This window comes from Coregonus lavaretus, assembly GCF_964263955.1.
Source record: "Coregonus lavaretus genome assembly, chromosome: 15".
NCBI classification, from domain to species: Eukaryota; Metazoa; Chordata; class Actinopteri; order Salmoniformes; family Salmonidae; genus Coregonus; species Coregonus lavaretus.
Window position 1 is genome coordinate 37,004,734 of NC_140002.1, and position 21,787 is coordinate 37,026,520.

General features: G+C 44.5%; 1 protein-coding gene across 1 annotated transcript in view; it reads right to left on the reverse strand.

Annotated features, from left to right (window-relative positions):
• Window positions 1-2,401: 2,401 nt before the first annotated feature.
• The window catches only part of LOC311142534 (protocadherin-1-like), a gene marked incomplete at both ends in the record, with an annotated part of 111,941 nt that continues 92,555 nt past the window's right edge, over window positions 2,402-21,787 (reverse strand). The window contains 2 exons of the mRNA XM_084178198.1: window positions 2,402-2,772; window positions 15,331-15,550. Coding sequence (XP_084034324.1) covers window positions 2,402-2,772; window positions 15,331-15,550 — 591 coding nt within the window. The remainder of the gene's footprint in view (window positions 2,773-15,330; window positions 15,551-21,787) is intronic.

A 21,787-nucleotide genomic window follows, 5' to 3' on the forward strand; every position in this document is an offset into this window, starting at 1 on the left:
GCTCAGTGCTCACATATGCCCTGGCTCAGGACTCATTACTCACAGTAATTAGGGGAGCGGAGCATCCATTCCAGGCTCTTCCACCCTTACTCAGACCATACCCACTGTTTCTCTCTCCATAGAAATACACTGCGGTCAAAACTAAGGTACAAATCTAATCGAATCAGTGTACAAATCAAAAGCTATGAGTAATGCTACTGTGCTGTGGGGCGGGCTGGTGGCATTATCATTATCCAATTACATACTAATATTCCTGTGTCCTCCAGACGTCTGCTTTTAAATGACTTTGAAAATATGTCTTTGTCAAAGATAGCTGCTGCAGCCTACAGGAATGCCCTCTATCTATATCATCCTCAATTGAAGAGTGAGGAACAACAGATAACAAGCTAACATAACCTGTTGGCCTCAATGAAAGTCAACTGGAAATGGACTGGAAATATGGGACAGTAAATACACTCCTGCTACCAATACTTAACTTTATTTGAAATGGAACCATTTCACCATTGTTTATTACATGCACCAATGGATGCAACAGGTATTTTAAAACAAAATGGTGACCAGAGTGTTTTCTAAGGCATTGACAACCACTTTTCTTCTTCACACATTGAAATGTCTCTTAGTCCCAGATTACTGAAACCTTTCAGGAGTCAGCCTGTGAATGTAAAAAGCTTAGTTTCTGTGAGACAGGGGAGTTCAGTCACAGCACTCTCAGACACTTCAGTGGTTCTCAGGACTGAAGAGTTCTGTGTTGAAACTTGTGTGAATAACTCCTTATGCATTAATCAGAACTATTGAAATTCATGCGGATCGTGAAGAGAAACCCTAATGAGGCTGGAGACACGGGGTTGTAGTTAATGGTGACCTCTACGTGGAGAGCCACTGATTAGCTCAGTGTTGTTCAGCCATAGGGAGGCCTAGCATTGGAGAGGAGCTTTTCACACAGAACAGAGAATATAGTCTCATCTAGGTGGAGAACCACAGGTTCTACTCTGAGAGGGGCAACCCATATCAGAATGTGTGCTAAAGGTTAGGGAATGGTCAGTGCGACCAAGGGCGGTGGCCTCTAAGTGTACTGTTTCCAGGAAAAGAGACGGGTCACAGTGCTGAGACTCAGTGAAACACACATTGTCCGATTAAATGCTGCCACACAGCTCTCATCAACGGCTAAAGAGATCTCCATGGAGCATGAGGTAAAAGGCCATGGTTCTATCATGATTGGGGGTCACAGGTGTGTGTGTGTGTGTGTGTGTGTGTGTGATTGTAAGTAGTTGATGGAATTCAATCAAGAGCTTTTCCACACTGTCCATCCAAGCTTTTGGAAAACATTTCAATCAAGTTTTAAACAGCAGCAGCAAAGAAAAGCTCAAATGCTAAAATTCTGAGGCTATTGTTATCAGCTTGAGCCAGACAGAAATATATACAGGATACAGTATACACCATTCAAATGTATTTACAGCACTGTACATTAAGAAAGACCATTCCATTTGATTTGTAATCAAAAGCATTAAGTCTACCCTAGGGCTTTATCGCCTGTCAGTAGAATGTTATCTGGTTATGGTACTAAAGCACTGATCACACATTGAAGTACCAGAGAACATTCCACAGGCTGGGGCTAAGCTAAGGAAATCAGTAGCATTTGAGGGATTGATTGTAAGTTGTTTTAGTGTGATATTACCACAAGTGTTAAATCAATGCTTTCAAATAAACTGCATCAATAAATAAATACATTAACTAATTAATACATTAATGAACCAATAGATATGTAAATAAATAAAATAAATAAACTGAAAAACTCCTATTGCACGTACCAATGGTTGCACAAATTACAGCCCATCTTTCCTACAGAACGGGTATTTATTTAAATAAATGGACAATTCAGATGCTAATGCGGCGTTCATAACCAAGTGAGAAGGTGGTAATTACCTGTTGTGAAGTTGTAAATACCAGATGGATGCATTCACATGCTTTGAATCTGTTGAGAAATGCCGATTGGCTAATGGCCAACAAGCTGCGTCAACCATAAACTAAAAGTACAGCTATCATGCTTGTAAACAAATTATAGTGTTAAAAAACCATATGAATAGATTGCTTTTTATAAATAATGTTTTGTTGTTGCATTTAACTGCCGAAAATGCTGTTATCAAGGTAATTTCCTTAGTAAGTGACAGAGGTGAGCATGTGGGAGAAGTCGGAGTTTAGGGATGATAGACGTGTTTCCCTCTAGTAATTACCAGTTGGTGGGGCGTTCAAGCGGATTCTTCCCAGTCGTATGTGGTAATTACCACCTTCCCACTTGGTTATGAATGCAGCATTAGAGCATGTTTCTTTTTTATAACGTGGGTGTGTCTCTGTGGCTTCTCCTCTATCTGTGCACCAATCAGACGTGGGAGGTGTGGCTTCCTCACAGGTAGATCTCTCGTTTGGGGGTGTGGCTAGGAGGGGAGGTGGACGGGAACTCGGTGGCCACGCTCAGGGGCACCTCCTCCAGGGGGAAGTCCTGACTTGGGGCGTGGCCGCTGTTGGAATAGGCACTGCGGGAGGGCGGAAGGTGGGCTCGGTGCTCCTCTCCACCCAGCCTGGCGCTCCCGTTGGCCAAGCGGCCCAGGCTCCCTCTCTCCTGGTAAGGCACGAAGGTGGAGAGTTTGGGGGGGTTCCTGGTCTTGCGCACTGGGGAGGGCTGCCCAGGCATCCAGCAGGCGTCTGAGTGGCCCAGCTCGCTGCACTCCTGAGTACAGTTCCCCGTCATGGCCACATCAGGAATGGATCGCATATCTGCAGGGAGAGAAGAACACCCATGTTCAGAGAAGTTCAAATATTAGCAGACAAGAAAGAAAATAGAGGGAGTTTCACTGCTGATATAACAATGCCCAGTCTGTGAAAACCTTCCTGCTCTGTCTGCTATTTCACTTGTAGTTGTTGCTATGCACAGTACAGCTGTTGCTATGCACGGTGCCATGGATGCTACAGTAGGTGCAGTCCGGTGGTGTGTTCTATTAAGTCATTTCAATGATTTGGGCAATCATTGCTAAGTATCAGTGGAGGCTCCTCAGAGGAAGAAGGGGAGGACCATCCTCCTCAGTAAATTTCATAAAAATTCAAATTGTAAAACATTTAAAAAGTTATCCTTTTTAGATACAACTATACTAAATATAATCACGTCACCAAATAACTGATTAAAACACACTATTTTGCAAAGAAGGTCTACAGTAGCCTCAACAGCACTCTGTAGGGTAGCACCATGGTGTAGCTGGAGGACAGCTAGCTTCCGTCCTCCTCTGGGTACATTGACTTCAATACAAAACCTAGGAGGCTCATGGTTCTCACACCCTTACATAGACTTACACAGTAATTATGACAAATTCCGGAGGACGGCCTCCAACCTATCAGAGCTCTTGCAGCATGAACTGACATGTTGTCCATCCAATCAAAGGATCAGATAATTAATCTAGTACTGAAAGCTACAGCTAGCTAGCACTGCAGTGCATAAAATGAGGTGAGTAGTTGACTCAAATAAAGAGAAAGACAATAGTTGATTTCTTCAAAAATGAAGGAGAAGCAAGATGCAGCTAGCAAATGCAGCTAGCTAGTTTAGCCTACTGAAACACCCTGCTCAAACAGAGGGATGCTATGTTAGCTATCTGGCTATGACTTTACAACACATTACTGGAACTCTTCTAAGTCAAGGGAAGCTTTTGGTATTACTAATTTATTGCCACCGGGGCCCACTGGTGTAACTGCTTACTGTACACTAACATTAATGTATGATTGTAGCGGGTTTACTAACGCGTTAGTTCTATTAGCTATGCTGACTATGACGTTACTTTAGCTAATATGGTGACAACGAAGTAGGCTGTTTGTAGAGGTTTGGCTTGGAAAGGTTTTTTCGCCTGGTCACATACAGCTGATGTGTTGTGCATTGAAGTCCACAAGCGAAGGGAAGAGAAGGAAAACCACGTGGCTGTTATGAGAGTGAACTCTGTTTACGCGTGATCAGGGGTGTATTCATTCCGCTGATTCTGTTGAAATGGATGCAAACGGAACAAAACGGGGATAAACATACCTGAATTTGTCCAATAGAAACTCTTGTTTGCAACTGTTGGACTAATGATTACACCCTATATCAGCTAGATGCAGGCAAGAGTGTGCAAGGCGGTATTGAATGTCACTGTCTGTCACCTCAAATTTGTCTCTCGACCTGTGTGCACCTACGTTGTAAACTTTAATTCATAGGCTAGGTTGTAGAAACCTCATGATTGGTATAGGGAAAATTTGAGTATCATGTAGTAGCCTAAACCTATCGCTGTTACATTGAACTGGGTGAATGGAATATGAATGAGAGTCATCTGATATGCTGTAATAGAAATAAGGCCATGCTCATAAAAAAAAAAATGTGTCCTCCCTCATCTTAAACGGCACTGACCGCCACTGCTAAGTATTGAGCAAGGGTTACAACCGTGTGTCTAGTGGTGATTGATATGTGCCGTAATTTCACTGTTGTTGCCAAGTTCTGTGCTGCCCGTGGCTGTATTGTGTTGTATGTAGGTTGCCATCTAGTATGCAGTGGGTGTAAATGGTGCCCCCAATGTGTTTCCAGAGAGAAAAAAATAAGTTTAACACACAAACACGCATGCATGATCAGACAACACACCCACACAACACACCCACACACAATGCTGCATGTGGCTCCAAAGGGATCCCTGCAGGGCCCCAGGGTAAACCCATTGTGGTATGGTTGTTATTGACTGGCAAGTCTGAAATGAGTCCATGTCCCTGATTGTTATCCATTTTCCATTCTACCATTCCTAATTAATTAAATAGGTCCACGACCTACTGACCTCATTCCAAACAGCACAGATCCAAATCAATAGCTGTACTGTATACCTACGCCCTTTTTGGGCAGTCACAGAAAATACAAGGTATGGTGACTGGGTCTCAGTCAATATGTACAGTAAATTGATAGCACCTATGAACCTCAAAACACAAACAACAGAGATATTCTGTCAATTCAGCTTTCTGTGCAGTTCACAGAGAAACAAGCATGCAGAGCAACCCTTACATGTGTTTGCCTGGAAATTGCAGATGGCAGCCTGTAGGCCTGCTTATAAGCCCAGGGCACCCGTTCCCCACTGGTCTCTCTGTGTCTGTACACACAGCTGGCTCTAATGCAGCCATTAGGTAGGACTTATGGGCTGTTCCACCTGCACAACACAGGGGATGGGAGCCCCCCCTGTTCCCTTTTACACAAAGCCACAGTATTGACCATTTTACCTACCATGCGCATTCAGCTCAGCACAGCTCACACTGCTGAAATAAACAGACCCCAAACACACAGCAGACATGGAAGATACATCAAAGAAGTTGCACAGTAGGTTAAAGGAGCAGCCAAAGACAGGCGAGGGAAAAGGAGGATTTTTTATCCTGGAGTGGAGCTTTGAATAAATCAAGGTCTGGAACAAACCCTTTAAGAGTTCACTGTCTCATGTGTCACGGATGGAGATTGCAGCGCCAATAGGCCGGGAGCAGGAAGAGAGCGGGCAGCCCAGAGAGAGTGGATGGGCGAGCCGCAGCACTGGCAGGGCACTGGCTTTAACAGCAAGGTGATTGGATTTAGAGAGCAGGTGATTGGGTTTTGAAGAGAGGTGACTCAATGCCAATTTTTCTCCCTACACAGCAAGTCCTGGACTCTCCAGATCTGGAGACAGCCCAGTGCAGCCCATGTAGCTCTCGCTCATTCACTTAGAGTCTGTTTCATTTTTAAACATATCTATTTCATATATTCCATTTATTACATCAGACACACTTGGCCATGAACAACAGGAAACCCTGCCGAGCCACATTCAATATCCCATCCACCTCTCGCTTTTTGATTCCCAGTGAACTTCATCATTGATTTCAAATGCACTTCCTTCACACTGGTGTAACACACAATCTACCATGCACGACCATGGAGGAGAGGAGAAGGGGAGTACGTGCAGAACTTAACGCCCCAGCTGATACACATGTGAGGGGTGGGTTTGCATGCTGCTTGCATCAGGGTGCCAGTGGGAGGTGTTGGGTGTCTGAGGCAGGCTTCCTCTCCGTCTGATCCCCTGCCCCATGGGCATGGGGGGAAGCTGCTCTTCCTGAGATTTCACACTGCTCCTCTCTGTTTGATTGCAAATCCTCCCTCTCCCCACTGGCTGCTTTCCAGTGTGTGCCACAGCGCTTGTGATCGATGGGGAACAGACATTAGAGACCCGCAGTTCATAGAAAGATAGAAGAGATCAAAATAAAAACATTATAGCTGGGGATTGACTGTGTGGTCTTAGAATTATATAATTGTGGTTAGTGCTAAAATGTTCATTTATGAATTAAAAATTCAAGGCACCCCACAGACAGTGGAAACAACACCCAATGTATTCACATATCTTTACATACTCTAGGCGTTCTAAATAAAGATGGAGCGTGCCATCAAAACAGGCTGTAAATAGATAGTGATCTGTTCATGCATAGTAGGATAAATACAATTCCGGGGTCGTGTTTGTTTCTTTTTCATTGACATATTGAGCGGGTTTACCAAAGCATTCAAAACAGTTCCCTTCGATAAGCAGTGATACCTGACACTTTGTCTCCCTCAAAAAGAGGGAGTGAGAAAACAGGAGGGAAATAAAATATGTGGCTAAACATATACATTACAAAACACTAAATATACCACACGTACAAAAGGAATATACACATTTTTCACGAACCAAATTCATATGAGACAATTCCTTGTTTTCTATGAAAATCGTTCTGACGTTCTGACGTGTATGGGAGCATTTAGCATATACATTCTGCATACGCAGGTAGCTTAGTGGGTAAGAGCGTTGTGCCAGAAACCGAAAGGTCGCTGGTTCTAATCCCTGAGCCGACTAGGTGAATAATCTGTTGATGTGCCCTTAAGCAAGGCACTTAACCCTAATTGCTCATGTAAGTCACTCTGGATAAGAGCGTCTGCTAAATGACTAAAATGTAAAATTATATAACAGTCCAAATTGTCGTGGGGATGCTCTTTGAGAGGCTGACACTTGAGTGAGAGGAGAGGCAAACAGCATATCCTCCCAGTGATCATCCCTGCCCGTCCTCCAGTCTTTAGCTGCTCTGTGCAGCCTTTCCTCAGTCTAAGGAAGCTAATTTCAGCATGTGAATTTTACACACAAAAAAATCAAAAGTGGGTAAATTTCAAGAAAATATTTGATAAATTATTGAACCTGTGTCTGGGCTACTTTCTCACGGATAACGTCAGTAGAGCTTCTCTGAAGGCCAGTCGTCCCCTGCCTGCCCCTCCCACCCTCCCCCGTTGTTCCCGTCTGTGGACTAATCCCTTTCATTCAACTTCCTGTGTTTCTGACCAACATTTAGCTATGAGGAAGAGAGGTCAGCGCAAAGGTCCTTTGAAGAAAGCCTTGGAATCCTTAGATAGAAATAATCAAAGTACAAAACCACTGCGGATCTAAGAGTGGCTCTGATGTGGCAGAACAGGGACAAGAGAGGAGATACACAAAGGCTCAGTTGTTTCTGTGAGGCCAAATGTTTTGGTTAAATGACCTTTAAAGTGCATAACAGAGCTCCCACCTGCCCTTCACTGATGGTTTTGTGGGATCAGCTGTCTACTGCTGCAAGAAATCATGCACTATAGAGTGTAGTTTAATAAAGGCCTACATTCAATGCAGCATGCTATTTTTGGTGTTGACATGACATTGGCCTTATTACACTAACAGGATGTTTGGAATGGTTTGTTTTTGTCTTAATACATTTTTATGTGTTTTGGCTGCATAATGATACTGGATCTAACTCGAGGCCTATCATACACATGTCTGCCTACTATGGTATCTTGGGATCTTTGGGATCAATGCTACTTACATTTGGCTATGATAGTAGCCTATGTTTTGGTTTTATGATGCTTCAGTAATATTTGTCAGTTTGGTGAGAGCTTGGTTTCAGCGTGTTTTGAGAGTAGGTGGGAAGATCTTCTGTGTGACTGCAATGATGCTCTGTTCCTTGTTGAGGAGGCAGTGGCAATGAACCCCAGTGAATTGTGGGACATGCTCCACTGGCTGTGAGAAAGCCTTAAAGGCCATTCCACAGTGACTCGCTAGAAATAAGGAAGTACATGTCAGACCCACACAGTTCCAGTCCCTCAAGTGCCATCCATCATGCAAGGGCAGTGCACTACTTAGAGAGCTGTTGAGCAGCTTTCGGTCCACATCGCACTGTGATGGAGAGATGACCCCCGGGGTCTCTCTCTAATGCCCGTCTGAGCAGCCCAACTGGGGCGGAAGACGATGTGGCCCCGAGTCAGTGCCCCTCCCCAAATTACTGTGTATTACCTGCTCTATGAACCCAGAGATGGTGAGACTGGGCGGGGCAAACCAACGCCACTAAGACCCATAGAACTCCACCAGCACTTTCTATATCTGATCCTCTAATTACCCCCTCCCATGCCTCCCCCTGCCTGCCCTGGACCCCCTGTTGCTGCGGTGGGACCCCCAGCCGAATGGGCCCTCTCCAGTGGCTGAGAGCAGAGCAAGGCTAATGGATACATTATTCTGCCTTTCTCATTGTAACTACATACTCTCAGGCCCCAGCTCACACAGATATCATCACTTCCAAATCTGCAGCTTCAGTTCGCCGGTTCCTGCTGATACGGTGCGAGCAGGCACAATCCTATCCAAGATGTTTCTATGGACAGAGAGAGTGATACATTCCTATTAAAGTAATACATGCACACAGACTGTATATAGAGGTTAGAGATACTGGCACACTCGTCCACTTTACAAGCTTAGCCGTAAAACCGGACATTTACAGCGAGTACGTGGTATTAAGAGCAGTCATTTAATACTTTGAGAGTGTAGTTAGAAAGATTATTTAGGGGACCTAATGTGTATTCATATCCGTGTGCTCTGACTCTGACAAATAGCTACACTAATTCATAGTGATCATCTAAGTTTTACAGCACTGGCATGGCTTTAAAGAAGCTTATTCATTCACCCAGTTTTAAATTCAAGTGAAAAGGATTGGGATTTGTCAATAGAACCAGAAAGAATATCAAAACTGTGAATATGAGTATGTTAATAAGCACTGTTTGAGTCAATCACATCCCTCATGATTTATGTTCTTCTCATAATACTGTGGCTGAAACCCCAAAAGTGACTTTGATGAACACAGAAATGGAAATACAGAACAATCTCCCTGACATCCATTTGAAATGCAACATGGAATATAGCCAAAATTAATTTAAAGTTCTGTCAAAGCATCGCTGTTATCAACAGTATTATCAAAGCCTTACAGCGAACTGGACTGGCCTCACTGAATGATGTAACTTTGGGGAAATCTTTTTAAGTGGAAGAAAAGATTGTGTGAAATTGTCGGCAATGGGTAGAATTTGGGTACTAGAATAATAAGGACAGCATCGTAATGTGGTTGCTACTGCATGTTGTGGCTGCAATCTGTTTTATAAGCTTTCATGCCAATCCACCACGAAGGACAATGAGCCAATCTCCTATATGATACGGTCAATGGTTTGGTCCCTGATACCCGGTTTTCACTTAGTCCATCCCAATGGTCTCTCTTCTCTTTAGGGGTATCATTTTACAGCCATTGCAGTGAGTGGGTCGATGCATTGGTTGTGTTGTGGGATAGGGCCATGTTGCCAGTGACCACAGACAGATAGGAGTTATCCAGACTGATAGAGGGGCGTCTAGAGACATCTATGACACCCTAAAACATCATCACTACACTAGCCTTTTGTGTTCAGCTCCATTGCCCCATAAGCGCATCACCAAAAGGGATATGGTGAAACATTGTCCGTAGTGCCAAAAGCTTGTGGCAGATTAGAGAATGTAATTCTGCTACAGTAAGAAACATCTCTAACACTGACCTGCTTGCTCTGCAGTAAAGATACTAACAACAACTAAAAAATTGGGAGCAACGAACAGCAGCAGCTGATTGGAACTGAGCAAAATAGCTGTGCCAGAATGTGCTCTGTATTAAGGCCAGATTTCTCATGACAACTTGCCTCAGGGGGACCCTTTGCATGGGAGCGCATTGTTCACACATTTTCAACTGGGCCCAAAATAAGCTGTGAGTCACATGACCTGTCGCCTCTAAGGTGGTGGCAGTCCCAGGATAGGCTGGCATAGGCCACTGTCCTGGGAGAGGCTGGCACAGGCCTCTGCAATCAATTCTACTAACAGGCAGGGACTCTGACAAGGCCCAGCACCATCTGTCTGAGCAAAACCATGCCCCTGCATCGCCACGCCACACTGGCATCCGGGCAGCAGCCCAAGCCCAAACTGGCACCCGCAAGACAAACAAGCCCCCTCAGACTCACACTGTCTCTCAGTCTGTCTCATTCTCTTTCTCCATGTCCCCCTCTTTCTCCCTCAAACACAACACAAATCAGCGCAGTACACACACACACACATACACTGTACTCACATACACACAAGTATGAACATGGACACACGCACAGACAGAAAAACACGCACACACACCACCCACACACACCACCCACACACACACCACCTACGCACACCATCCACACACACCACCCACACACACCACCCACGCACAGACACACATACAGGTCCTCAGTGGCATCCACGTATGGCACCATAGTGTGACATTAATGAGTTACATGTAGTCTGTTGGGCAGAAGGTGGGTGCAGATCTTTTGAAAAACCCACAGAACAAAACAATATCTGAGAGGAGTTCAAAAGAACAGAAATATAAGGCTACATGCATCATCTGAGACATCTGAGGGAGAAAAATCACACAGCATCGCTAATGGCCCTCATTATTATGCAAATGAATTTTATTCAATTTGATCCCTTTCTCTCACTGGCCCATATGTGCAGTGAGTCCGCACAGATGCAGACACAGTGAGGCCCCATGCTGGGCACCTAGACACATGGAAATACCTCCATCTGGGGCGCCCAGAGAGACTGTGTGTGTCAGTGTATGTGGTGTGAGTGTGAGCTCGCCCTGGTACCTGTCTCCAATACACAAGGCGTCCCATCCGTGCCAGTGCCCACGCCACCACAGCCTGAGGGCTGAGCACTGATCCCAGTGGGAGTCATCACCAACCCGGGGGAAAGAGGACATGACTAGAACACTGGGAGTAATGTTTTCACTGACCCAGAGTATATGAGCATCCTAATTATACTGCTGGACACCACTGACCCAGAGTATACTGCAGCAGTCACTGACCCAGAGTATACTGCAGCAGTCACTGACCCATAGTGTATCATCTATGAGCGGGGGCTGTGGGCCCACTCAGGTTCCCCAGTGACCCGGACAGAGGGGATGTAATGGGGACAGTGTAGTGTCAAAGACTTGAGGTCCTTGGGAATGTGAGGCAAGGCTGCGCTGGGGCTCGTTACTGGTCTGGATTACTGCCTCATTGGTTTAGAGATTATGGAAATAAGCAAATAAAAGCTGTCATGAGCATAGCTTCTCATAGTCATGACAGAAAGACTGGTGGCACTTCACAAATCATATCAAACACATTCAAAACAACTCAATTAAGCATTGAAGGAAGTGACAATTGAATGATGTCACTCAGAGTAGCTGGACGCTATTTTCTAACTTACATCACTGATTTTGTTTTGACAGATCTAAGATGTCTAATATCACTAATGATAACTGAGAAAAGTCACAATCAGACAACGGTAGATCAGTAATGATATTCTCGGATGTTTAGCTTTAGGATTAGGAAGCCTATTGGAATATTCAGAAATCAAAAATATTTAGTCGCATACCAATCAAAGTGACTGATTATAAGTACTAAACTGTAAAGATACTCTTTTACATCTGCAAAGACCTACTAGCTTGTGAACACCCCCACCACACACACACATACACCTAACACACACCCACACACAAGTGTGCACACATGCGCACTCAAACACTCACTCCCACTGCTATAGATGCTTGCTTCAGATGTGCTATAGTGTAAAAGGGTGAACAAAGCATATGAATAAAGCAGCATTCATGCACATGTATACACCACAGTGGAGAATGCACATGGGAGAAAGAAACCTAATGTAGAGCACTCCAACACAGCCTGGAGTCAAGAATGGAAATACAGAATGGAAATACAGAGGAGGCCTACCAAAGAAAGGAACTGGAGAAATCAATAGCTGCAGATCATGTAGCATACAAATCAAATATCACAGGTCTTCCGAACGCTGTCTGAACCTGCCTTCTGAAGACAAGAGACTTAGTGCCAGGAAAGCGCATGCTTCCGTCTCTATCAGTGATCCAGAGCCTGAGTCAAAGACCACACACTCCCACTAACACCACACAGGCTTATACAACCGGAGTAAGAGAACACATTCCATTACACAGTATCAACCCCAATTGCTTTCACAAAGCCAGCATTAATATAGTGGTTAATTAAAAAGCCACAAGAAACTACCACACATAGTTCCTTAGGTCAATCAGACTAGACAGGGAAAACTAGGAAATTCGTTTTTTGCATTACATTTTCTCGCATATGGAGAGCAGGAGAGATATTTCTCTATAAGATAGCTTTATGATCTACGAGAGTAGTTTGGGATGCACGTTTGCACTCAGATAGACTTGTGATTGTTGTAGTGTGGGTTAGCAAAGTTAATTGAAGGTCTAGTTTCTGTTTCTTTTCAGAAAGACTAACTTCATCTGACCTTCACGGCATCCTGACAACATGAACAAAGGGGGAAATGTTACAAAAGACAACAGTGAATCATAGCATCACTGAGTCATCCTAACTTCAAGCTGCTAATACAGACTGACTATCAGTTCACCCAGCAAAGGATGGAGCAGGACATCAACCATTACAGCAGGCAGCAGCACTGATACAGACAGATACAGAAAATCCAGAGTTCATAGAACAAAAGGCCAGAGTGAATCATAATCCACAGTTCCTCCTGCTGTGGGCCATAGACACACTTTGAAAATGTAGCTTTCCCATAACAAAAGGCCAGCCTGCATCATAAACCACATCCACGTCATTCCATCTGTAGGCCAACGACGCACATGCTGAATGTTTCAAGTTCACATATTGCTTTTCATCCAGCTTGAACACAGTGACACAGAGTGCTCACCTCCCTGCTTTACACCTGTCAATCATCTCGGGAGCCGCGAAGAAAGCCCGGCATCGGTACAGCCTGTCACCCTGTCGCTCAACTTCCTTCTAACAGAGTGGGAAAAAGACAATGTGGAGCTGGGGAGGGAGGAATCCCTTTTCACATCCATCATTTTCTGTGGGCCTTCTCTGTAATCTCCCTGAAGTGAGAATCACATTTTAATTAGGTCTATCCATTGTTAACGGTTCATCTTCCAGTTTCCCAGTCCCTACATACTGCTATGTGCTCACCCTGTGGGCTTTGCATCCCTGTCAAAGACGACACAGTCCCAGCTCCCTGTCAGCATCCAACATCTCCCTCATCCCTCTGTCTTTTCATTCTTTAACCGCTCCAGCTCCGATCACAATCTTGTCCTCCTGCCACCAACAACAAACCAGACAACAAAGTCCTTTGTTCTTTAAAGGGAGTTTTGTTTTTTTGCTCAGCCAATATGATGCCTGGGAAAGAATACAACACAACAACAGAACCAGAAAATAAAGCATTCATAACATATCATATCTGAGGGAAGTGGCTGTGAATGCACAGAGCAGGAGACTGCCCCCACCTGTTAGCGTGTCACTCATCCTCTACCCCAACCCACATCGTTCCTGGGTGGAGCTGACATTTCTCTCCCTAATGTTTCCTTTCTATCCCGACTGCTGCTGGGCGGCTGACAGCCACTCCCCACATGGGGCGACTGAGGCTCTGGGAGAAAGCCACAGGAAGCCATGTTTTACCAGGACAAAAATGAAACAAAGACGGAGCCATGCTCTGGTGTAAAAGCAGTGTAATGGGTAAAAAGGCTTAATATTGGAGATGAAACCATTGAGGACATGTTGTGGAACAGTAAGCAAATATAGTTGAAGCAGTGCCCTTCTGGCTGGGGCTTGCATCCAGTGGATGATTTAGTGCATTGTGACACAGGACTAACAATGCACTAAGCTGAGCATTAAGGACCTGTGGTGTTTATTATCGGTGCATGCATGGATAATCTTAATAGCGTTATTGCTCTTTGCTATGGGTAAAGGTTTTTCCATGGACCTAGATGTCTGTGTGTATTAGCCATAGTGCACAGCACAGGAGGTTGGGGAGAACAGGCTTGTGGTAATGGCTGGAGCAGAATAGGTGGAATGGTATCAAATACATCAAACACATGGTTTCCATGGTTTCCATGTGTTTGATACCATTCCATTTGTTCCATTCCAGCCATTATTATGAGCCGTCCTCCCCTCAGCAGCTTCCACTGGTGCACAGCATATATGGATGTAGGATTGTGGTTTGAGCATGTCTCTATATCTGGCACACCTAAGTACACTTGGCTGCAGAGAGAAAGCTTGGCATAAGGAGGGGAAAATGTTTACGGCAAACACACTGTTGTCTACAACAATATCACAGGGCAGATTTATTTGGAGGCCAAACGCTCCAATAGTTGGGTTTTTTAATTAGCACACTTGTGAGAGAGGGCCTGCTGAGGGAAAAGACAGAGACACTGACTGCTGACTCCAACTCTGACACCACAACACATAGATATATCTACCCACTGGGCACAGACGTCAATTCAACATCTATTCCACGTTGGTTCAACGTAATTTCATTGAAATGACCTGGAAACAACGTTGATTAGTGTGTGCCCAGTGGGTGGGTATCTATCTATCTATCTATCTATCTATCTATCTATCTATCTATCTATCTATCTATCTATCTATCTATCTATCTATCTATCTATCTATCTATCTATCTATCTATCTATCTATCTATCTATCTATCTATCTATCTATCTATCTATCTATCTATCTATCTATCTATCTATCTATCTATCTATCTATCTATCTATCTATCTATCTATCTATCTATCTATCTATCTATCTATCTATCTATCTATCTATCTATCTATCTATCTATCTATCTATCTATCTATCTATCTATCTATCTATCTATCTATCTATCTATCTATCTGTGCCACCACTTAAAACAACAGCAAACATTTAAATACAACGCTCTGCAAACACAACACACATCACTGCCACTAACACTGTCTGCACATGTCCACCCTCTAAAAAACAAACACACAAACAGCCCAAACAAATCCCTGCCTTAGGTCACAACCCTGAACCGCTCACATTACAAACACAAAACACCAGACTACCAACTACTATTACATGCAACACACACACTGAAACTCACAGAGAATTCAGGATCGTACCGTTTTCAGGGTGCTCCATTTCCCCGATGCTGCCGTCCGGGGTGGTCCTCTCGTAGTGGTCCTCAGGCAGGGTCAGTGGCCCGATGCGGGGGCCTGACGATGACTTACTGCTGGGCGTCTCTGATTCCTCCAGGCCACTGTCATAGTAACTGTGCTGAGATGCATCCTGAAGATCCTGTACAGGATTGGCTGTGGAGAATGTCACTCTGCGATGGGGGAGCTGAAACCAGAATAGATCTCCATCAGCAGAGTTCCATCATAATAAAAGTCTAACAGAAACCTTCTTAATAGAGGAGCATAATGATAAATGACAGAAGACCATGCCCTATATAAAGCATAGACTCAACTGTATTAGCTGTAATGGAGTTGACAGCAGGGGGAATCTCCCTCTTACAGAGATCAGTTTACTAAATGGCCAGTCGCCATTTTCAACAATGGAAAGATGACTTCTCATGGCACAAACACAAGCAAACTCCCTCACCCACGCACATCCCTCACCCACACACACCCCTCACCCACGCACACCCCTCACCCACGCACACCCCTCATCTACGCACACCCCTCGTAAAACTGAGGAAACCACTGATACAGCAGAAAATACCTTATTCCCTATTCTGTGCTGCTAAGAGTCTGTGGTGGAGATCAATAACCCAGGTCTGTACTCCACGCTCTCTTCTCCATCCTCCCCTCTTCTTTCAGGCAAACTAACTAAACAGATCCATTTTAGCAGGGATTGGAAGCATTTGGACAGTCCTTTAGCATATATATTGTACAGGAACTATCTTTTAGAGCATACATTACTATCAACACTGGGTTGTTAATCAGGCCTACCAGACCACTAATGCTGCCACGATGCTTTTGTTATTATCAATCATTTATAATCTATCAACTCTTAATTTACTCTTTCTCTCCTCCGTTTCATTCATTCTGTCTTTTTTGCTTTCTTTCACTCATAATTAGTACTTCCTATCTGTGTTCTAAAGTGCTGGCCCACATATGCTGCGTGTACACTTCTTCCTCCCACATGGCCCAGTGCAAATGGTCGTGGCCATACAAAAAGCCAATAGTTAACATTTGCATGGGAAAAGTTAGTGAGCCTTATCCATCAATCCATATACTACCCACCATTGTGACCTGTACGCTCTGGTTACATATTCGTCGCTAAACCCACTGGCTCCAGGTCATCTATAAATCACTGCTAGGCAAATCCCCGCCTTATCTTAGCTCATTGGTCACCATAGCAACACCCACCCGTAGTATGCGCTCCAGCAGGTATATCTCACTGGTCATTCCCAAAGCCAACACCTCCTTTGGCCACCATTCCTTCCAGTTCTCTGCTGCCAATGACTGGAACGAACTGCAAAAATCTCTGAAGCTGGAAACTCTCATTCTCCCTCACTAACTTTAAGCATCAGTTGTCAGAGCAGCTTACCGATCACTGCACCTGTACACAGCCCATCTGTAATTAGCCCACCCAACTACCTCATCCCCATATTGTTATTTATTTTGCTCATTTGCACCCCAGTATCTCTATTTGCACATCATCTTCTGCACATCTATCATTCCAGTGTTAATATTAAATTGTAATTATTTTACACTATGGCCTATTTATTACCTTACCTCCATAACTTGCTACATTTTCTATTGTGTTTTGTTTACCCCATATGTAACTCTGTGTTGTTGTTGTTTTTATCGCACTGCTTTGCTTTATCTTGGCCAGGTCGCAGTTGTAAATGAGAACTTGTTCTCAACTGGCTTACCTGGTTAAATAAAATAAAAAAATAAAAAATGTAAGCCTAACTGAACGAGATGCTTAGTACATCTATAGTCCTGTGTAGCTCAGTTGGTAGAGCATGGCGCTTGCAACGGCTGGGTTGTGGGTTCGTTTCCCACGGGGGACCAGTATGAAAAAATTTATGCACTCACTAACTGTAAGTCGCTCTGGATAAGAACGTCTGCTAAATGACTAAAATGTAAAAACTCTCTCGATCTCTCACTAAATTTTTGTGTTTGTTAGTGTGTCTTAGGGCATAATCTTTTATGTGTTTCCCCCCTTAATTACATGATTTGATTTGTAATAACAACATGAACACCACACTTCTGGTGCAACATAAATGTACATTTAAGTGACATTGTTTTATCTACAGTACTTTGAAAAATGTGCACATTACCCTTTGTGGAGAATTGCAAATGGAATTGCATGATCTGCTGTAAGAAAGAATACCATGTTTACCATGCCTCAAGAAGAATGCAAATTGTATTGTTTGATCTGTGTTAAGGCCTCGATTACATTACGTATAGTAGTATACAGACTTTTATTTAACGCCGTGGGTTAGCATTGTTATTGTGATATTTCAATCAAACCAGTTATTCCCTGCAAACAAAAATGTGTCGTTAAGACACGAAATGCCACGAAAAGTCATCAGGACATAGTGTCATGGCCCAGCGGTTTTTGTCTATAGTTCCCGGTTTGTTCCAGGGACGTCCCCAAGGATGTTTATAGGATGCTCTTAGAAGGTTCTGTCATGGTCCCATGGAGATTTTTGTCTAGTTCTTGGCTTGTTCCGGGACATCACCTGATCTTCCTGCTACGCCACAAGGTATGTGTCAATGACTGATTTCACCTGTATTCCTAGACTTTGCACTTCAAAGTAAATCTCAGCTCTGTTAAAAATACACTCAAGAAAAAAGTATTATATTTATCATAGTAAAACAGAATAATAGAACGGCAGACTCGGGTAAGACGAGGGGTGGCGGTCTCTGTATTTTTGTAAACAACAGCTGGTGCACAAAATCAAATACTAAGGAAGTCTCAAGGTTTTGCTCGCCTGAGGTAGAGTATCTTATGATAAGCTGTAGACCACACTATTTACCAAGAGAGTTTTCATCTATACTTTTCATAGCTGTCTATTTACCACCACAAACCAATGCTGGCATTAAGATTGCACTGAATGAGTTGTACAAGGCCATTAATCAACAGGAAAACGCTCATCCAGATGCAGCGCTCCTAGTAGCAGGGGACTTTAATGCAGGGAAACTTAAATCCGTTCTACCTCATTTCTACCAGCATGTTAAATGTGCAACCAGAGGGGAAAAAACTCTAGACCACCTTTACTCCACACACAGAGACGCATACAAAGCTCTCCCTCGCCCTCCATTTGGCAAATCTGACCATAACTCTATCCTCCTGATTCCTGCTTATAAGCAAAAACTGAAGCAGGAAGCACCAGTGACTCGGCTAATAAAAAAGTGGTCAGATGACGCAGATGCTAAGCTACAGGACTGTTTTGCTAGCACAGACTGGAACATGTTCAGGGATTCTTCAGACAGCATTGAGGAGTACACCACATCAGTCACTGGCTTCATCAATAAGTGCATCGATGATGTCGTCCCCACAGTGACCGTACATACATACCCCAACCAGAAGCCATGGATTACAGGAAACATCCGCACTGAGCTAAAGGGTAGAGCTGCCGCTTTCAAGGAACGGGACTCTAACCCGGACGCTTATAAGAAATCCCGCTATGACCTCCGACGAACCATCAAACAGGCAAAGAGTCAATACAGGTCTAAGATTGAATCATACTACACTGGCTCTGACGCTCGTCGGATGTGGCAGGGCTTGAAAACTATTACAGACTACAAAGGGAAGCACAGCCGCGAGCTGCCCAGTGACACAAGCCTACCAGACGAGCTAAACCACTTCTATGCTCGCTTCGAGGCAAGCAACACTGAAGCATGCATGAGAGCACCAGCTGTTCCGGACGACTATGTGATCACGCTCTCCGTAGCCGATGTGAGTAAGACTTTTAAGCAGGTCAACATTCACAAGGCCGCAGGGCCAGACGGATTACCAGGACGTGTACTCCGAGCATGTGCTGACCAACTGGCAAGTGTCTTCACTGACATTTTCAACATGTCCCTGACTGAGTCTGTAATACCAACATGTTTCAAGCAGACCACCATAGTCCCCGTGCCCAAGAACTCTAAGATAACCTGCCTAAATGACTACCGACCCGTGGCACTGACGTCTGTAGCCATGAAGTGCTTTGAAAGACTGGTCATGGCTCACATCAACAGCATAATCCCAGAAACCCTAGACCCACTCCAATTTGCATACCGCCCCAACAGATCCACAGATGATGCAATCTCTATCGCACTCCACACTGCCCTTTCCCACCTGGACAAGAGGAACACCTACGTGAGAATGCTATTCATTGACTACAGCTCAGCATTCAACACCATAGTGCCCTCAAAGCTCATCACTAAGCTAAGGATCCTGGGACTAAACACCTCCCTCTGCAACTGGATCCTGGACTTCCTGACGGGCCGCCCCCAGGTGGTAAGGGTAGGTAACAACACATCTGCCACACTGATCCTCAACACGGGGGCCCCTCAGGGGTGCGTGCTCAGTCCCCTCCTGTACTCTCTGTTCACCCATGACTGCATGGCCAGGCACGACTCCAACACCATCATTAAGTTTGCCGACGACACAACAGTGGTAGGCCTGATCACCGACAACGATGAGACAGCCTATAGGGAGGAGGTCAGAGATCTGGCCGTGTGGTGCCAGGACAACAACCTCTCCCTCAACGTGACCAAGACAAAGGAGATGATTGTGGACTACAGGAAAAAAAAGAGGACTGAGCACGCCCCCATTCTCATCGACGGGGCTGTAGTGGAACAGGTTGAGAGCTTCAAGTTCCTTGGTGTCCACATCACCAACGAACTATCATGGTCCAAACACACCAAGACAGTCGTGAAGAGGGCACGACAAAGCCTATTCCCCCTCAGGAGACTAAAAAGATTTGGCATGGGTCCTCAGATCCTCAAAAAATTCTACAGCTGCACCATCGAGAGCATCCTGACTGGTTGCATCACCGCCTGGTATGGCAACTGCTTGGCCTCTGACCGCAAGGCACTACAGAGGGTAGTGCGTACGGCCCAGTACATCACTGGGGCAAAGCTCCCTGCCATCCAGGACCTCTATACCAGGCGGTGTCAGAGGAAGGCCCTCAAAATTGTCAAAGACTCCAGTCACCCTAGTCATAGACTGTTCTCTCTGCTACCGCACGGCAAGCGGTACCGGAGTGCCAAGTCTAGGTCCAAAAGACTTCTCAACAGCTTCTACCCCCAAGCCATAAGACTCCTGAACAGCTAATCATGGCTACCCGGACTATTTGCACTGCCCCCCCACCCCATCCTTTTTACGCTGCTGCTACTCTGTTAAGTATTTATGCATAGTCACTTTAACTCTACCCACATGTACATATTACCTCAACTAGCCGGTGCCCCCGCACATTGACTATGCAACGGTACCCCCCTGTATATATAGCCTCCCTACTGTCACTTTATTCTATTGTATATATAGCCTCCCTACTGTCACTTTATTTTTTACTTCTGCTCTTTTTTTTTCTCAACACTTTTTTGTTGTTGTTTTATTCTTACTTTTTTGTTTAAAATAAATGCACTGTTGGTTAAGGGCTGTAAGTAAGCATTTCACTGTAATGTCTGCACCTGTTGTATTCGGCGCATGTGACCAATAAAATTTGATTTGATTTGATTTGATTTGATTTAATATGCCCCACCAACATTAGACAACTATACAGAAAACCCTCAAATTGCTGAAATATGTAAATTAAATCAATGTTGAGAGAATAGTCAGATTAACTGATAACTAAAAGAGCAGTGCAGATGGCACTCTTTTGCTACATGCAGAGATGTATTATAGGTAATGAATGTGTAGGGGACTGAGAATGCTACACATTTTGTGGCACAGCACAAAGATCAACTATACAGTGATTGTGAGTTCAAATCCCAGGTGAGGTCATATTGAAAAGTCAGCACTAAGTGATCATGTCAAATGTAATCATATTGTCATTGATTAAAGATTTGTACACTATTTTAGCTGAACAGTGTACCACTTCCCTTAAAACCTCCATACCATTTAACTACTTTACTTATAATGGTTTGGGACACCTGGGACCATAATGTGACGTCTTGACGACCGGTAAAACAAATGTCTCGAGAACCTCTTACAAACGTCCTAACATGCTTCTTAACGACATCCTGGTAACTGACAGGGAACTACACAAAGGTCCACCAGAGAACATTCCCTTGGGACTACTACATGACGTCCTACCCTGTAAACAAAAATTAGATGTTAGGACGTCCCTGGAGCGTCACAAAATGGTCACCTAAAGTGGTCAGGACGTTGTGTCATGGTCCCCTGGTGTTGGAGTCGTGCTTGGCCACGCTGTTGTGGGTGAACAGGGAGTACAGGAGGGGACTAAGCACACACCCCTGAGGGGCCCCAGTGTTGAGGATCAGAGTGGCAGATGTGTTGTTGCCTACCCTTACCACCTGGGGGCGGCCTGTCAGGACGTCCAGGATCCAGTTGCAGAGGGAGGTGTTTAGTCCCAGGGTCCTTAGCTTAGTGATGAACTTTGTGGGCACT